The sequence below is a fragment of the Dermacentor albipictus genome, chromosome 9 (assembly GCF_038994185.2).
Source record: "Dermacentor albipictus isolate Rhodes 1998 colony chromosome 9, USDA_Dalb.pri_finalv2, whole genome shotgun sequence".
Lineage (NCBI taxonomy): Eukaryota > Metazoa > Arthropoda > Arachnida > Ixodida > Ixodidae > Dermacentor > Dermacentor albipictus.
The window spans coordinates 34,593,583-34,608,486 of NC_091829.1; the positions used below are offsets into that span (position 1 = coordinate 34,593,583).

General features: G+C 48.4%; 2 protein-coding genes across 3 annotated transcripts in view; one reads left to right on the top strand and one right to left on the bottom strand.

Moving 5' to 3' along the window:
* LOC135906522 (tetracycline resistance protein, class H-like) overlaps nt 1–14,904 on the top strand; it is a 75,181-nt gene that overhangs the window by 39,210 nt on the left and 21,067 nt on the right. The window lies entirely within an intron of this gene.
* On the bottom strand, nt 4,602–14,311 carry LOC135906519 (T-cell acute lymphocytic leukemia protein 1-like). Of its 2 annotated transcripts, none has more exons than XM_065437954.1 (3): nt 14,200–14,311; nt 9,698–9,908; nt 4,602–7,126 (listed from the first exon to the last, which is right to left on the bottom strand). In XM_065437954.1, exons 2-3 carry the CDS (start codon nt 9,895–9,897, stop codon nt 6,772–6,774), a joined length of 555 nt encoding a protein of 184 aa, XP_065294026.1. In that variant the 5' UTR covers nt 9,898–9,908; nt 14,200–14,311; the 3' UTR covers nt 4,602–6,771. The 2 variants fall into 2 exon arrangements, with proteins under 2 accessions (XP_065294026.1, XP_065294025.1); XM_065437953.1 differs by having other exon boundaries at nt 9,686–9,908.

Here is a 14,904-nt window from a genome sequence, read left to right on the forward strand (position 1 = left end):
ATTTAGTGCTTTCCCCACGTCCCTGCGATCACGCGCCATAAAATAACTTCGATGCGAATCGCGGTACCGCACTCGCTCTCGACCCGTTTCTTTGCTCGTATCGTCAGCGCAGGTGCAGTGCAAGCGCTGCGCGCGTCACCTAGCGGCGGACGTCGTGACCAGTCCGGTTGTGTGCGCGCGCATATCTCGACCCCTGCTAGGCAGAGGGAAAGGGGGGGAATGCACCGATACAACGATGGCGACCAGCGAGAGAAACTGCTAAAGAAACAAATTCTTTCGACGACGGTTGCTCGGCTGGTGGTAGCGTCGTTGTCGGGTGCGAAGAAGCCGAACTAATCCGCCGGCGCCACACACACTGAACTGTGGCGCCGCCTATTGCCGAGTCGTCTCCTGCCGTGGGAAAACGCCCGCCGCCCCCTCTTGCGGGCCGCGCGGGCCCGCACGAGCGGAAATGGGAACTCGAGCGCGCAGACTGACTGCCGCCTGTTCCTTTCGGCACGCTCTGTATACGGGTGCAACCGCTGCGCGTTGGCGCGTTGAGGGAAGACCGGTCGCTCCTTTCCAATTTCGCGGCCATTAGCCACCGGCCTGACCTTCCCTCTGTCAACACGATAATTCAAAGCCAATCGACACTGCCACGTCGCAGCCCCCGATTCTGCAGAGCGCCGCGCGTACAGAGAAGATGGCGGCGGCGATAGTGTTGCAGTTCGTGCGTCGAGAAAAAAAAGACCTGCCGTCCCACCCGATCCCTCGCCGAGGAGGAGCGGGCACGGATTGTTTTTCGAAAGGATCGCCGAGGATTAAAAACGGGAGAGGCAGCAGCGTGTCTCTTTTTACAGCTCCTCTCCGCACGTATTCAATAGAGCGCGTGATTCTCTCAGGTTATTTTTTTATTCGTGGCACCGTGGCTCGCGCGTGCCGCTGAATTGTGAGCTTCGGTTAACGCAGTGGCCTGCCTCTGCTTCAGCATAGATCTCAGTCCGCGACGATGCGCATGCAATGCACAATGACGTGGCTCGAGAACTAGCTAGGGTTGTTTGAATGGAACGACCAGCTTCTTTGCTGCATGATCTGCGCTTCCGTGAAAAAAAAGAAAAAGGCTGGCAATTCTCGTGAGCGAGGAGCTGACGTTTATATCGTGCGCTTGCGCACTACACCCATCGAGTTGGTCGGGTCGTTCAATGAAAACCGTGGTGACTGGTTCGTCCGAAGCCTCAGCCTTGACGTGACACTTCGATGAGCTAGCAGAGCCTGCTATGTGATATCTCAGCACTGTCCCTCGAAAGTACAATTTTCTTGTTTCGATACTGCTCTGTCCTTGTTATTCGTGGATAGAAAGAGCCAGATACGAAATAGTTAAAAAGAATATAACTGTAGTGTGTCATCAATGGTGTTATCTTTTTCTCTATATGCTTAAATACAACGTAGTAGACGTTCTCATTATTCAGCTGGCACGACATAATGTGTCATTGAAACAATAGCGTTGTAGCTTCTCTTCCTCCGGTCTCCATGTTCCAATTGACCTGACGCTTCGAATTGGGGTGGGAAAATATAGTACAAATATATTCGTATTTGTACAGCTTCACGGCAATGCGTTGAGACTTGCTGCAAAGCCATACCAAACATGAACGGGAATCGCCATTGAGAGGGGTATAATGACTGATCATACAAAAGAAACTTCTTTCTGGAACCTTTCTCTCCGCCTTATTCGTGCGAGTTTCCTTGTGCAATAATTTGAGCAACGTGTGAGGCTATTGTTCGTGCCAGGCTTGTGCGTGATCCTTTCTGTGTGCCTTTTCGGTGTTTGATCTTAAGAGTTATTTACATGAGAGGGTTATATACTAGAAAATACGATGCTACGTCCTAGACGCTTGAGAAAATCGTGAGCTAGACGCTGTTGACCGCTGCCGGTCAGGAGAGATTATTGTTGTCGGAACGGTCACACTCTGGCAGACATGTCCTTTCAGTACCAGTTCCCAGGCACCACCAGCAGACTAGCATCGATATCTCGACATGTTGCGCGCCTGCATTCGAGTCTTAATTAACCAAACACATGCACGCAACGTTCACGCACCCGATATCACGGATTTCCCTGTTCTCGTTCACACGATTATTATGCGAAGCATATTACGAGAGCTCAACCCAGCTCCTCAGGCGCGGCGGTGTCGCCATGAAACCACGTGACACCGTGACGTCACGACAGAGGAGAAGTGGCTTTGGCTCAACTCTTGCAAGACGGGCTGGGTGGGAATCGAACCAGGGTCTCCGGAGTGTGGGACGGAGACGCTACCACTGAGCCACGAGTACAACGCTTCAAAGCGGTACAAAAGCGCCTCTAGTGAATGCGGTGTTGCCTTAGAAACGCGCTGTTTCTAAGGCGTGCGTCTCTTGCTCAGGCGCACATTTCGTTGCCGCGCCGAACGCTGCTTTGCTCGACGCTCACCGCGTCCAATGCGGGGCGCGTAGTCGCTGCCCTGTAGCCCATTGTCTTACACCCCTTGGCGGGTCGACGGGAACGCTGTCGCGTTCCACTCTTGAAGGCGAAGAAGTAATGCATGAGTTGTTTCTTCGTCTAGCCGAACCAAATATAGCCAAGCAACAGCAGTTCACCAGGCTAAACAGTGGTTCAACAACTAAAATAAAGGCTAGTATGCTTCGCATCCTGGGCTTAACCTTACCTAAGCCACAGCCATTTTTTTCACAAACAAGCGGTTACTAGACGGACGCGGAGTTTTGAGGCTATAGTGCAAGTATAGCGGAGAATTAAAAAAAAAATTGACCAAGTTACAGCGCGCAAGCTTCACGTAAATTACGGAGATGGCCGTTCGTTTCGGGTTTTCGCCGCTCCTGACCCTCGTGTTTGTCTACGGCATGTAGTACGCAACACCCGTCTCTTGCATTGCGAACAACTTTGACACAGCCCAAGTGGCGTCCAAACTCGAAGCCACTCCGCCGCCTGCGGACAGAGCTGTCCACATATATAGTGACCGCGCGGGGAAACAATTATCTCCTCCGACCGCGATCGCCTTCTTCGTGAAACACGAGAGGACATTTCGCGCGGAACCGCACTGAGCTGTACGCGCCGCGCGGTCAACTGTGATGTGCGCGCTGTATCGTAGGCAGCTTCGGGCTCGGCTTTGTCTCTGCCCTACGCCGCCCCCGTTCTCTGCTGGCTTCCTTATCTGCGTCCGGTTTGGCGGCGCTTGGTTCCGTTCCGACAGCCCGCTGCGTCGGTGCCCCGTTTCACTTCCGCCAGCTTTCGTCCCCCCTCTACCCCCTTCGCGCACGCCCAACCTCCCTCAACCACGCTTTCACAGATTGAAACACCAACGTCGCGTAGCTATGGCGAAGAGAAAAGTGTCACTATGGGTCTTCTTACACTGTTAGCTTGGCTGACTTCTTAAAACGCGCTGTACAGTTTACGTTCAACGCTACTGTCTTCAGACGTACTCTGTAGAAAGAAAAAGAGGAAATAGAGGGATAGCAGTGACTAGTATGTGTTTTTTGTGCAAACGCTTTTTAGTTGGCTCTGTAGAAAGAAAAAGAGGAAATAGAGGGATAGCAGTGACCAGTATGTGTTTTTTGTGCAAACTACTTTTAGTTGGACATTGCGACTGTACTGTGTCGTGCGTGTATTTGTTCTATAGAGATCACCGTATACACGTAGTTTTGCGTTCCAAGGCGGCTATCACGGGATGAAGTACAGGACGCCGTTATCAGTGAACCGCTTGCTTGTGTACATACTACTGGTCTTCTTGAGAATAATTATTTAGTTTGATTATGCTCCATCGCTTTGGTTCCAAACTCATTTCGATCAAGCACAGGAGGAATAGCGGTAACCCTCTGTCTGCAAGTTAAATTCCGAACAGGCACATTCCTTAATTGAAATCGGCATGCGTTCAAGCACACCCACACGTTTTCCAAATCGAAAGCTGTCAGTTTGCATCATTTTTCTGCCAACAACATGCCCCTCCTCCACCTCCCAGCGATCGCACCATACACACAAAGCTTTGTTACAAAAAAGAAACAATAAATAAATAAAAGGAGCGTATTTGTACGTCATGTTTATTCATTCGCAATTACATCCTAAAATTAAGCGACGACGATTGTTATTTGAACTATCTATAGGGGAATACCTGGGCATTGCCGAGACTTGCCAAATCCTTCGCAGAATTCGTCACCGAGAGCGATGCTGACTGCAAAACAAATGACGCAAGCGAATAGCCTGTTTCATGACGCGAAGGCGAGAAACACGTACGTAGAGGGGTATCGGATATACATTGCAGTCTCCACGTGGTGGAGGAGTAACGTGACCACAACAGCCCAGGTTTGATGCAACACTTAGATTCCTGCGCCTATACACTACGGTCCACCCGTTAAGGAAACACCTAAATAGTAATAAAGTCATTACCACTACTGAAGTGACCGGGCAAAGCGGACATATAAGCATATAAAGATGAGCTGCATTCCTCGATCTCAACTCGCCGGTAATCTATGACCGACTACTGACGGTGTTACTATCGGGAGTGAGCCACACTGTCGACTTGAACGCTAAACCACGTTAATGTGGGTATAACTATAAAAAATGACGATGCACGAGGTCTCCAAGTTTATTTTTATTTCTTAAAAACAAACAAGATCTGCTCCTATACGGAGCCGCTCTGGCAGCACCTGAGGACACATGTGAATCGCACATGTGTGCCCGTAATCGCAGATGTGTGCGCTTGAGGTTAGGGCCTAAGAACAAAGACTCTGTACACTCGTTCTTACTGTTACCGACGCCCCATCTCTTCGGTGCTCAGATATATACGAGAAGGTGAAAACAATGGTAATATTTTTAATGTAGACTGCGTCTTAAATGAGTGAGTGAGTGAACTAACTTTATTTCGGTCCAGAGGAGACGCATGGGAAGAGCCCGCGCCACCCGGCTAGTCCCACGTAGGGACCGCCCTAACGAGGGCGCGCGAGGACTCACTGGCCGCGCCACCTCAGCAGTCCCCCTGCCCCGCGCGGAACCCTTGCTCACGTTCAGTGAGGTTACCGCACACTACTATCTGTCAAGACGGGTATTCCCCCTCCCGCACCTCGCCTTATGCAGGGCGCGGGCGGTGACCCTTCGACTTTTACAAGCTCGTGCCTATCCTAACCTTGCGGTTCTTCATGCCACATACCCTGAAAGCTATCCCAGTGCGGACTGCCCTGCCTGTGGGATTAGGGCAACATTAGATCATGTGTTGTGGGAATGTGAAGCCATCGGCTCCTCCTTCATCGAGCATAGGTGGGCTGCGCTCTTGGGCAGCCCTGAACTCAACGACCAAACCCTGGCCGTCCAGACTTAAATCGTTAAACGCGATAGCCTTACCTGCCTTTACCTGCACTGTCCTGGCATGTCGCGTACTGCACTGCATTTGCGACAGGGTTACTCCGCTAGTGGGCGCTGAAGTCGCCTGGGCACGTGGCGAGCTGGCACATGTTGCACGATGCGCCGCCATTTATTCGATTCTATTAGCGAATGTAGGCTACGAGCTGTGCCGATGCGCAATTTGTATGAGCGGCATTCTCGGAAGCGAGAGATTCCAGGTTTGACCTCCGACTGATGCACCTACGTTTTTTATTATCATCTTTATGTTTTCCCATAGCGAAGCTTACTGCAACCTTATTGAAAATTATTAAAGTGGGCTTCTCCCCACGTGACCTCGTACGGCGAGAAAGCCAGCTTTGACAAGGGCGTTTAGCGACAGATGCATATACACACGTTTTTTTTTTCTTTTTCTTTTAAAGGATGCGTCGCAAGTAATTCTCGTAAAACCGCTCTATACGAAGAAAGTCGCTGCATTGTGGACATCTCGTTTGAGTAGAGCAAGCTGAGTATGGTTAATATGCGCCGCAGTGATGATGGTACTTATAGTACCCGCTGTAGGTGAACCACCAAAATATTCCTTGACGTATACTATTACGTGTTTATCTCCATTCTCCGTGCATTTCAGGAATGTGAAAGGATAATGAAGGATGAGTGTTCCGTGAAGAACTTACATGTGCTGCATGGCCTCTAAGCTGTCCGTAACTAAAAACAATACATGAAACGCTCTATTGCACAGACGTCATCACATCAAAGCGTTGATGCCGACCGGGAACCCGGCCCCCTCCGCGATAGTAATACGGGCACCTTACGGGCTTGTGGTTTTAGCACACGCAGTGAGCCCAATAATGGCACCACAAGCAGTACTGCGTCATTCTTTCGAATCTGCTATGCTCTAGGTCATATTCTTTCGGCGCGTACATACGTTTCATAACTAGCTTGTGATTGGCGGCGCTTGTTACAGGCCGGCCGCTTTGCTTACAGGCTGGCCGCATTACGGTAGGCAACTTTTCACGAGCTCATTTTGCCGCACATTTGCTCTTATGTATACCACACGGAAGTTGTCTCTAAGGTAGGACGGTATTTACAATGTCGCTATCGCACTATCGAGATTTTTGCAGTAAACCCTCGTTATAACGATTTCGCTTTATTCGAAATATTGCTTTACTCGAAAGTTTTTCATTTTCTCGCGTTACTATAACTTTGCTCCGGCCCATTCGCTTTTAACGTAATACTTCTAATAACGGAGTCAATCTTTCTGTCCATATTACTCCGTTATAACGAGAGTTTACTCTATGCAAAAGCATTTCATACACGCATGACACGTCGCTAAACGTGTGCACACCCCTAGCAAGTCGCGATGCAACCAACTGTACACGCATCTCGTTCCCTCTCCCGCGGGAGAGCGCTGTTCACGGGTCGGCCATGCTGCTCAGACTGGACGCCGGCGAGCTGGGAGGCGTCGGTCCGTTGGCCGTCTCGTCCGGCGGCTCCTGCTTCACGCGCACCGAGCACAACAGGAGCAGGTTGGCGTCTCGGCCGTGCAAGCCATTGCCCACGACGCCTCCATGGGCGGTGGCAGGGCACCGAATCTGCTGGTCTCGGCGTCGCTGGTAGTCCAGTATCGAGCTCAGCAGCCGGATGTAGCGGATGGCCAGGCGCAGAATCTCGTTCTTGCTGAGCTTCTTGTCCGGCGGGTGGGTGGGCACCAGGCGGCGCAGGTCGGCGAACGCGCCGTTCACGTTCTGCTGTCGCCATCGCTCGCGGCTGCACGGAACGAAACGAACGAATGCCGCCACGGGGGAGGCGTGGCGCTGCAGGCGGGTTACACCCATACGCACAAACGCGAACGCACAACGCAAGTGCAACCCATGCGAAGTTAGTCTAAATGGTATTAAAGCGAAGCTTCTTTCTATGTCTCACTGATGCGTCCGTGAGCGCCGAAAACGCACTGCAGGAAAGCCAACTTTACACATCTGCGTAGAACGCTACAGTTTACATTCGCAGTACCGCGCCAGCGTCGACTGGCCGGCCGGTCAGTGCCTGATAACGGCGCGAAGCGACGGGCTCAGCAAGAGTAGCGCATGCGTACAAGGTTCACTGGAAGTGGAAGTTGCGTCTGCTAGGCTTGACCACACCACCCCTGTCGCGATTAACTGAGCTTCCCTGCTTATCGGAGACAGCAAGTGCGCGTGAACACGGACTCATCTTAGGATCTGGAAAAAAAAATTAAAGCCCCTTTCTCAAAGAAAGATGGTTCAACGCCGCGCTACCCAGACGAACTGTACATATCTGCATTGCATTACGCATGTCACGCAATGCATCCCCGGCCGTCACCATGGTTTGGCCGCGGGTGTAGCGTACGGAAGAAGAGGCTGTTGTACGCGAACGTAAGCGCGAGCACGATCGTGCCCGTAAGGCTGATCCCGTGTATCGGCAACGGCATGCAGGGTTCGTTGCGTGGTCGTTGGCTTTGTACTTTGACTTTGATTCTGTTAGCATTGGGGCAAAGCTTCGCTTTCAACCATCTTTCTTTAAGGAAGGGGCTTTGATTGCTTTTTTTTATGTTTCGACTAAAAGGCGACCAATGCTAGAAGGGTATAGTGACGTATGCTTATTTCGTTTGTTATCGGATCTCTGTAATAATAGTAATAATAGTAAAAGTATACAGCATCGATGACGATAACATGCCACCGCGAAACGTGTACACTATAACTGAACAGTTCGTGGTGAAAGCTGACTGATAAGCCTGACAAAACCGTAGACAGCCCGCGTACGTTTGACAGCATTGCACTCGCCAGAAACAGTCACATTACACAGATTTGAAAGAAAAAACACAATATGCCATAAATACGTTAAACGCGTCAAACTCTGCATTATATGTATACAAGGAGAAAGATTGACGCAACATGCTTGATGAATACTTACCAGGCAAACAAAGTACACACAGCTTCTTTGCATGCCGCTCACCTGCACTGAATAGATTCCGGCAACACTAATGCATCGTTATGAGCCTTTCTTTGCTGAACGTGGCGCACCGGTTTACTATCACGGAGAGTGGCACACTCGCGGTGAATGTTTAATGTATGCACTTTTGAATGGCAAAACCGCAGTAATGGCCGGAAAATGATTTCGCTTCTTTCTCAACGATGCTGTCTTTCCTATTGCGCCGTTTGTCCTTGTGAAAGCGCGCTCGGCTCGTGAAAGAAACGATTCTGTCTCTTGCTACCGGTCAGCACCACACAAATCGCGCGAAATGTCGTCACCGCGCTGTTGCAAAAGTGTTTGTGTACAACCTTCGTTCGTATATACTCGTACGTCGTCCACCCGCGAGTGACCCCTCCACTCAAAGCTGACACTGTCGCATTGACTATAGTCTGTATCTCCTCTATTCCTCGCGACAGTGCCCACAGAAACAGTTTGTGTGTACGTGCGTTTGTGTGTAGATTTTTTATCCTTCTCTCTCTCACTTGCCCTCCCCCAGTACAGGGTAGCCAACCGGATATAATCTCTGGTTAACCTCCCTGTCTTTCCTTTGCCTTTCTCTCTCTCTCTCTCTCTCTATTCCTACACCGACGTGAAGTGGTAAAAGGTGACACAATAGCAGAAACAAGAAGCTACGCTTGCTAATGTGATATCTTTCAGTATACGTATCCAAATTCCGTTTCATTTCTCTGCCCATTGAGATTCGTTTATCTTCCTTATTTCTCGCACAAGAGTGAGCGTGCGTGTGCTGCTAACATAAAGTACGTTATCTCCTAAATTTCACGCACACGCTTAAAACGACCGAAGGAAGGCAATTTTCTGCTGCATTGAAAGAAAATTTGATAAGGACGGGACGGGACACGCAAGATACTTGGCGAGGAGGCTGCTTTGGAAAGGAGGTTGGATAGTTTCTCGCCAAGTCACTTTTTCGACGTCCTCAATAAGGATGCCTTGCGTGTTTGCGTTGCGAGCTTTCTTCTTCGTTCCGGCACCTGCACCATCTTAGGTGCGCAAACGCAACGTGCTCCTCGTTGCCCCTCCCCCCCCCCCCCCCCCCCTTTAAGCCAATAGGGTGCGCACCCTGCGTGATTGTATACGATTCGTGAGCGGGCCAATTTCGTGTAAGGCGGAGGGACGGAGCGCATGCGCCATTCAGTTTGAGAAGTCCCAGTTCCATTTTGAGCTACGTGACGTCACGTTAATACCCCGTATACCCTCGACCCGTACAGAAGCAAGGCACACTGTTTCGTAAGTCGCGAAGGCAAAACTCCTTCGCACGAACATCAAAGTCAGGAACCGTACACGTATATATTGTATAGTATGAAAAAAATGGGTACATACTCGTGTGCATACCTGTTGGTGAACATGCGCCGGGTGGCCTTGCGGGGCCTGCGGTGGGACGACGAGGACCCCGACGTCGAGGAGGAGACGCGGCCGTAACCCGAACATGCGGGCGGAGAGCAGGGCTCGTCGCAGCTGCTGTCGTCGCTTAGTCCATTGCGGTCGTCCGAGTCGGTAGTGTCCGTCGAGTCGCGCAGAGAGGAGGCGTCCATGCTTTCTCGCACTGACCATCAATAAAATGTGAACAGAGCGATCAATCAATACAGTAAAACCTCGTTGAAATGAGAGACAGATTTTATTATATCTATTGCCTCGTTACATCCATTATTGCACGTACTTCGATATGAATATCTGTGGGCGTTTCAAGAGGAAATTCATTTATTTCGTTATATCCACTGTTTCGTTATGTCCCGTTTCGTTATAACGAGGTTTGCATGTTTTGGTAATTTCTGTGTATTCGCATGTCATGTATCATCCACTCAGTGAATTCGCCTAGTTAATAAGTCGAATAAGTTTGCCTTACCTCCTGGTCTATGCACGTGTACCTTTCAGTCAATCGTTATCAGCTATCAGTTATCAACTTAAATCAGTCGACACATGTGTATTATGTTCATTCAGTGAGCCCGTCTAAAACATCAGTCAAATGCATTTGCCAGCGTTATCGGTCTGAAGTCAGCTGATGTGCTTTTGTCATGTACAAGTCAATCGACGTGCATCAGCTTAAACCAGACTACAAATTTGCATAATCCGGGCTTCCTCCCTACCCTCCTTTAACCTTTACCTTTCCCCCCACCTGTGCCAGCTCGATACATTCCTTTGCAGTCGCAGTAAATGACTTCGCGACCGCAGGAATCAATAGCGTTTGCTCATTTCTCCCTATGCTATCACAGCCGATCAACTAATGAGACCGGCGATTAGCTGTACTAAGCTCTTTAATCGAAATCTTTTATTCCTCCATTCTTTGTACACACTGGTTTCGCTCAAGTGCACCAACCGACCGAGCCTGCATATTGCCACGGTCGTCTGCAGCGGTTCCAGCTGCGCCTGCGGCACACTTATCGCTCCAGGATGCGGGTATGCGTCCATCGCACATACATGCGGAAGGTCGTCGCCTTATGAAGCGATAGCGCGACATCTGCGCTTCGTCAAAACGTCCTTGCGGGATACTCCTCCCTCCCTTTTCCCTCTCTTCCTGGCAGACATTGTTTGTGGAACGTGACGTCATATGTTCACGTGGAGACGAGAAACGGCAAAAGATATTTACGCCACGCGCGCCCTTCAACTATGTGCGTGGCGACCGAGCTATCACGGAGGGCCGCCTTCACTGCATGAAGAAAAGCAATGCTGTTAAGCGCGCTTTCGGGGACTTACGTATTAAACCACTTGCCTTGGATAAACTTCACATTATACCGGCGGCAAACATCAGTAAATGCGTGACAACCACTGTTATGATTAGTATCTGAGGCTCAAGAGCGAAACTTTGGTCAATTGTTTTAGAGCACATTCCGGCGAGTTGACCCAATGGATTGGCGCTGCGCTGCTTAAAAAAATAAATAAATTATGGGGTTTCACGTGCCAAAACCACTTTCTGATTATGAGGTACGCCGTATATAGTGGAGGACTCCGGAAATTTCGACCACCTGGGGTTCTTTAACGTGCACCTAAATCTAAGTGCACGGGTGTTTTCGCATTTCGCCTCCATCGAAATGCGGCCGCCGTGGCCGGGATTCGATCCCGCGACCTCGTGCTCAGCAGCCTAACACCATAGCCACTGAGCAACCACGGCGGGTGCTGCGCTGCTTGAATACGAGGTTGCGGGTTCAGTCTCCGGCAACAGGGACGGCATTTAGGTGTCCGACAGAACAAAAACACCTTTTTACTTGATCGCTTTATTTAGTTCGTCACAGTACAACGTGACAGGAGGCGAAGGGAAAAGTAGCTCTACGACGGCTTAAAGATATTTTTTTTTCTCATTTATGAACAATTATAACAGCAGCTGAAAGACAACACAATGTCTCACAGTGTTGGATTGTTGTGAGCTTCACATTGTTTTCAACAACGAAAGAGCCATATAGACAAAGCAGAAAAACCTAGTTTATACAAAAGAAAGCGCCGCTAAATGTCTACGCTTAACTAAGACACTGCTAGTTTCTAGAACAAGAGAGCCGCTAAATCTTTTGCACCTGAGTGAGACGCATCTATTCCTTTGCTACTGTGACGATTGAACACTCGTGGAAGTATGCTCTGAACCATTTAAAGCTACAATTATTACGAAAATAAGGAGCATTACACATTTCTGTTCCTCTTGCAAAATACGTCTTTTTATTTCCCATCTCGATGAAGAGAGAATTTGACTGTTTGCGCGATGCAGCTATATAGGACAGTAAACTCGTAAAATTCTGTACTGATAGAGATCGCTCAAATCGATCACCTTATAGTTTTCATATAGCGATTTCGTAGGTGCCAAAACTCGTTCGTTATTTGTCCACCAGTCTCAACATCTGTGTGTCGATAATTTTGCCAAGTTTGTGTAGTCGTTTCACAAACCTAATAACAGCACCTATAAGAACTAGAAAACGTTTCGTACGTTAATAGCTTCACCGACTTTGGGATGCGGTGGCAAATATCACTGTTCAAAACTCTAATTACAGTCAAATGTCGTTATAATAAACGGGATATAATGAAATTATGTATATGATGAATTTAGTGGAATTCCCCTCGAAATCCCCGTACAGATACATAGTGCAATACATGCAACAATGGGTATAGCGAAATAATCGAAATAACGAAGTAATTTTGACTGTCCCTTCAACTTCGTTATAATGAGGGCTTACTTATACAGCTTAACAGTGGTAGGACAAGGAGTGTCACTGGAGCCAACGTTCCCACATCGGGACAGTTCATACGCCAGTGTGTCGAAAAGTCCCCTTGTCGAAACGTTTTCTCTAGCGACATTCTTTGTTGGCCACTGTTAATCACTTCAAGACTTGTTTCACCTTTGTGAACTTCTGTCTTGCCTTAATTGTATGGCCTAATTAGTTTCATTAGAATAATGTTCAAGTGGCCATTCCATTGCAGAGAATCGGATAAGTTAACACCGACTACACTGCCTCTAAATACGACGTCGCTTTGAAAAGAAACTTGTAGGCCCTTGGAGTGCAGAACTACGGCTTTCGTTTTAGCAGCGTTTTTTTCTTTAACTTGTTAGTCGTCGAATTATCTCTGTAAGATACCACTGGCTTTATTAAAACGAATACCTATATTTTAGGTCAAAAATATATCTGCCATCGTCTGGACAGATAATAAACTTAATTTCGGAAGAGATAATATTCATATTTAAGTTAGCCAAATAATAAAGGGCCAAGAATACGTCCTTGTGGTACAGCAGATTTTTTAAAATTTCTTTTTAGAAACTACACCGTTCATAGAAACAAACCGGAATCTGTGTGACCGCTTCAAGTAACCTGATTGGGAGTCCGCGAATACCGAAGTGGTTTTGCTTCCGTAATAAAGTAACGTGAATATAATCGGAACGTGAGTGAAATCAACAAAAATTCTAGGCACTTCATCTTTTTCTTCGGAGTGTTGTAATATATACTCGTTTATGCAGTAGGGCTAGCTCTGTAGACCTATCGTTTTGGAAATATGACATATTCGCTGCAAGAACAGGTTAAACGACTAAAATCAAATTTAAACCTGAAAATACAGGTACTTGTCGATAATCAAGACTTAACGAGTGCACGTTAAAGAGGCTCCCACGTGGTCAAAATTACTTCCGAGACGTTGTTTCTTTTGGAGATTAAATTCTATAAATAATGTCGAATATCTTAAACCACGTGTTTTAGCTGCTGAATTGAAGTCAGCCAGTGCTTAAGTTGTGTCATTTTCTTATATAAATCATAAAACTAGCACCAGGACCGATCGACACACTCGTACCCAAAATATGTCACAAATAGGAAATTCACTGATGTTCTTCGCTATTCCCATCCACTGTGCGCAATAAAATATTTCGCGCGAAAGCTTTCTGCACGTAAATCCAGAGCATATCTGCTCAAGTTGGAGGTGGGATACACGGAAACCGTGTATGAAGTATGGACTTGAGCATTTCTGCTAAATCGACAGCAAAACCGGCTTCAATTTCACCATCAGTGGAAGTAAGCAATGACAGGTTACACTATTAGATAATTAAAATTGAGGGTCTAAATCAGAAATAAGCCCCAGCAGACTTGAGAATATGTCCATTTTCGTTTAAATGCAACGAAGCTCATTGGAGTAGGTTTAGTAGTTGTGTCGCTTCGCTTCCACCACAGACTGCAGCCTATATGTCTATTCATTTTTTTTTTTACAAAATCATATTCATGCTTTAGAAGCTGGCCGCACAGCGATTGCACATAACGCTCTGGTGTAACCGCGGCTATAGGAGGTGATCCGACACCCTTTGCAACTTGACGCATAACGCCTTACTCGCGTAACAAAATAGAAAACTAAATATACAACTGTGAGGAAGAACTTACATTGTTCTCGTCACACGGGGTTTGTCCTCATGGCCGCGAGACACCGGAACTACCCGGGTTCACCCGACTCAGAATTCCGACTCGGTGTGGTCGCAGCGGCGGCGCTGCGCCACACTTCCCAATCGGTGTCGAACGACGCATCCGGTGACGCCTCCCCAACACGCCGATTGGCTGCTGAGCGACCAATGGCAGCGCTCGTGAATAAGCCAACCTATGGGAGACGGATTTGCGGAGAGGGCGAAGCGACCAATGCGAACCGACCTCGGCACTCATCCGCTGACTGATCGATAGAAACGTTAGCGGCGTAAACCACACGTCGCGCTATGTGGCACGCGCGCGAGTGAAAGTGTGTGTGTGTGTGTGCTTGCGTGTGCGTGCGTGCGTGCGTGCGTGTGTGTGTGTGTGTGTGTGTGTGTGTGTGTGTGTGTGTGTGTGTGTGTGTGTGTGTGTGTGTGTGTGTGTGTGTGTGTGTGTGTGTGTGTGTGTGTGTGTGTGTGTGTGTGTGTGTGTGTGTGTGGAGAGCGTTGATGTGCAACCCGTTTTCAAACGATTTTCAGATGATGACAGTAGTGTTGCATGATGTGCATAATGAGAAAAAATGAAGACAACGGAAACCGAAAAGCGCTTTTGTAGAGCTCAGACCTGACGTCCCTTGACCTGCGCAGCGTTCACTGTTGCTCAAAATACATATGGATATTTCGCACG

Coding starts and splice junctions, on each gene's coding strand:
- LOC135906519 (XM_065437953.1), bottom strand. CDS start 9,897: ATGGACGCCTCCTCTCTGCGCGACTCGACGGACACTACCGACTCGGAC. Junction 7,127..9,685: donor ACCAACAGGTATGCACACGA/GTATGTACCCAT, acceptor CGTTCCGTGCAG/CCGCGAGCGATGGCGACAGC.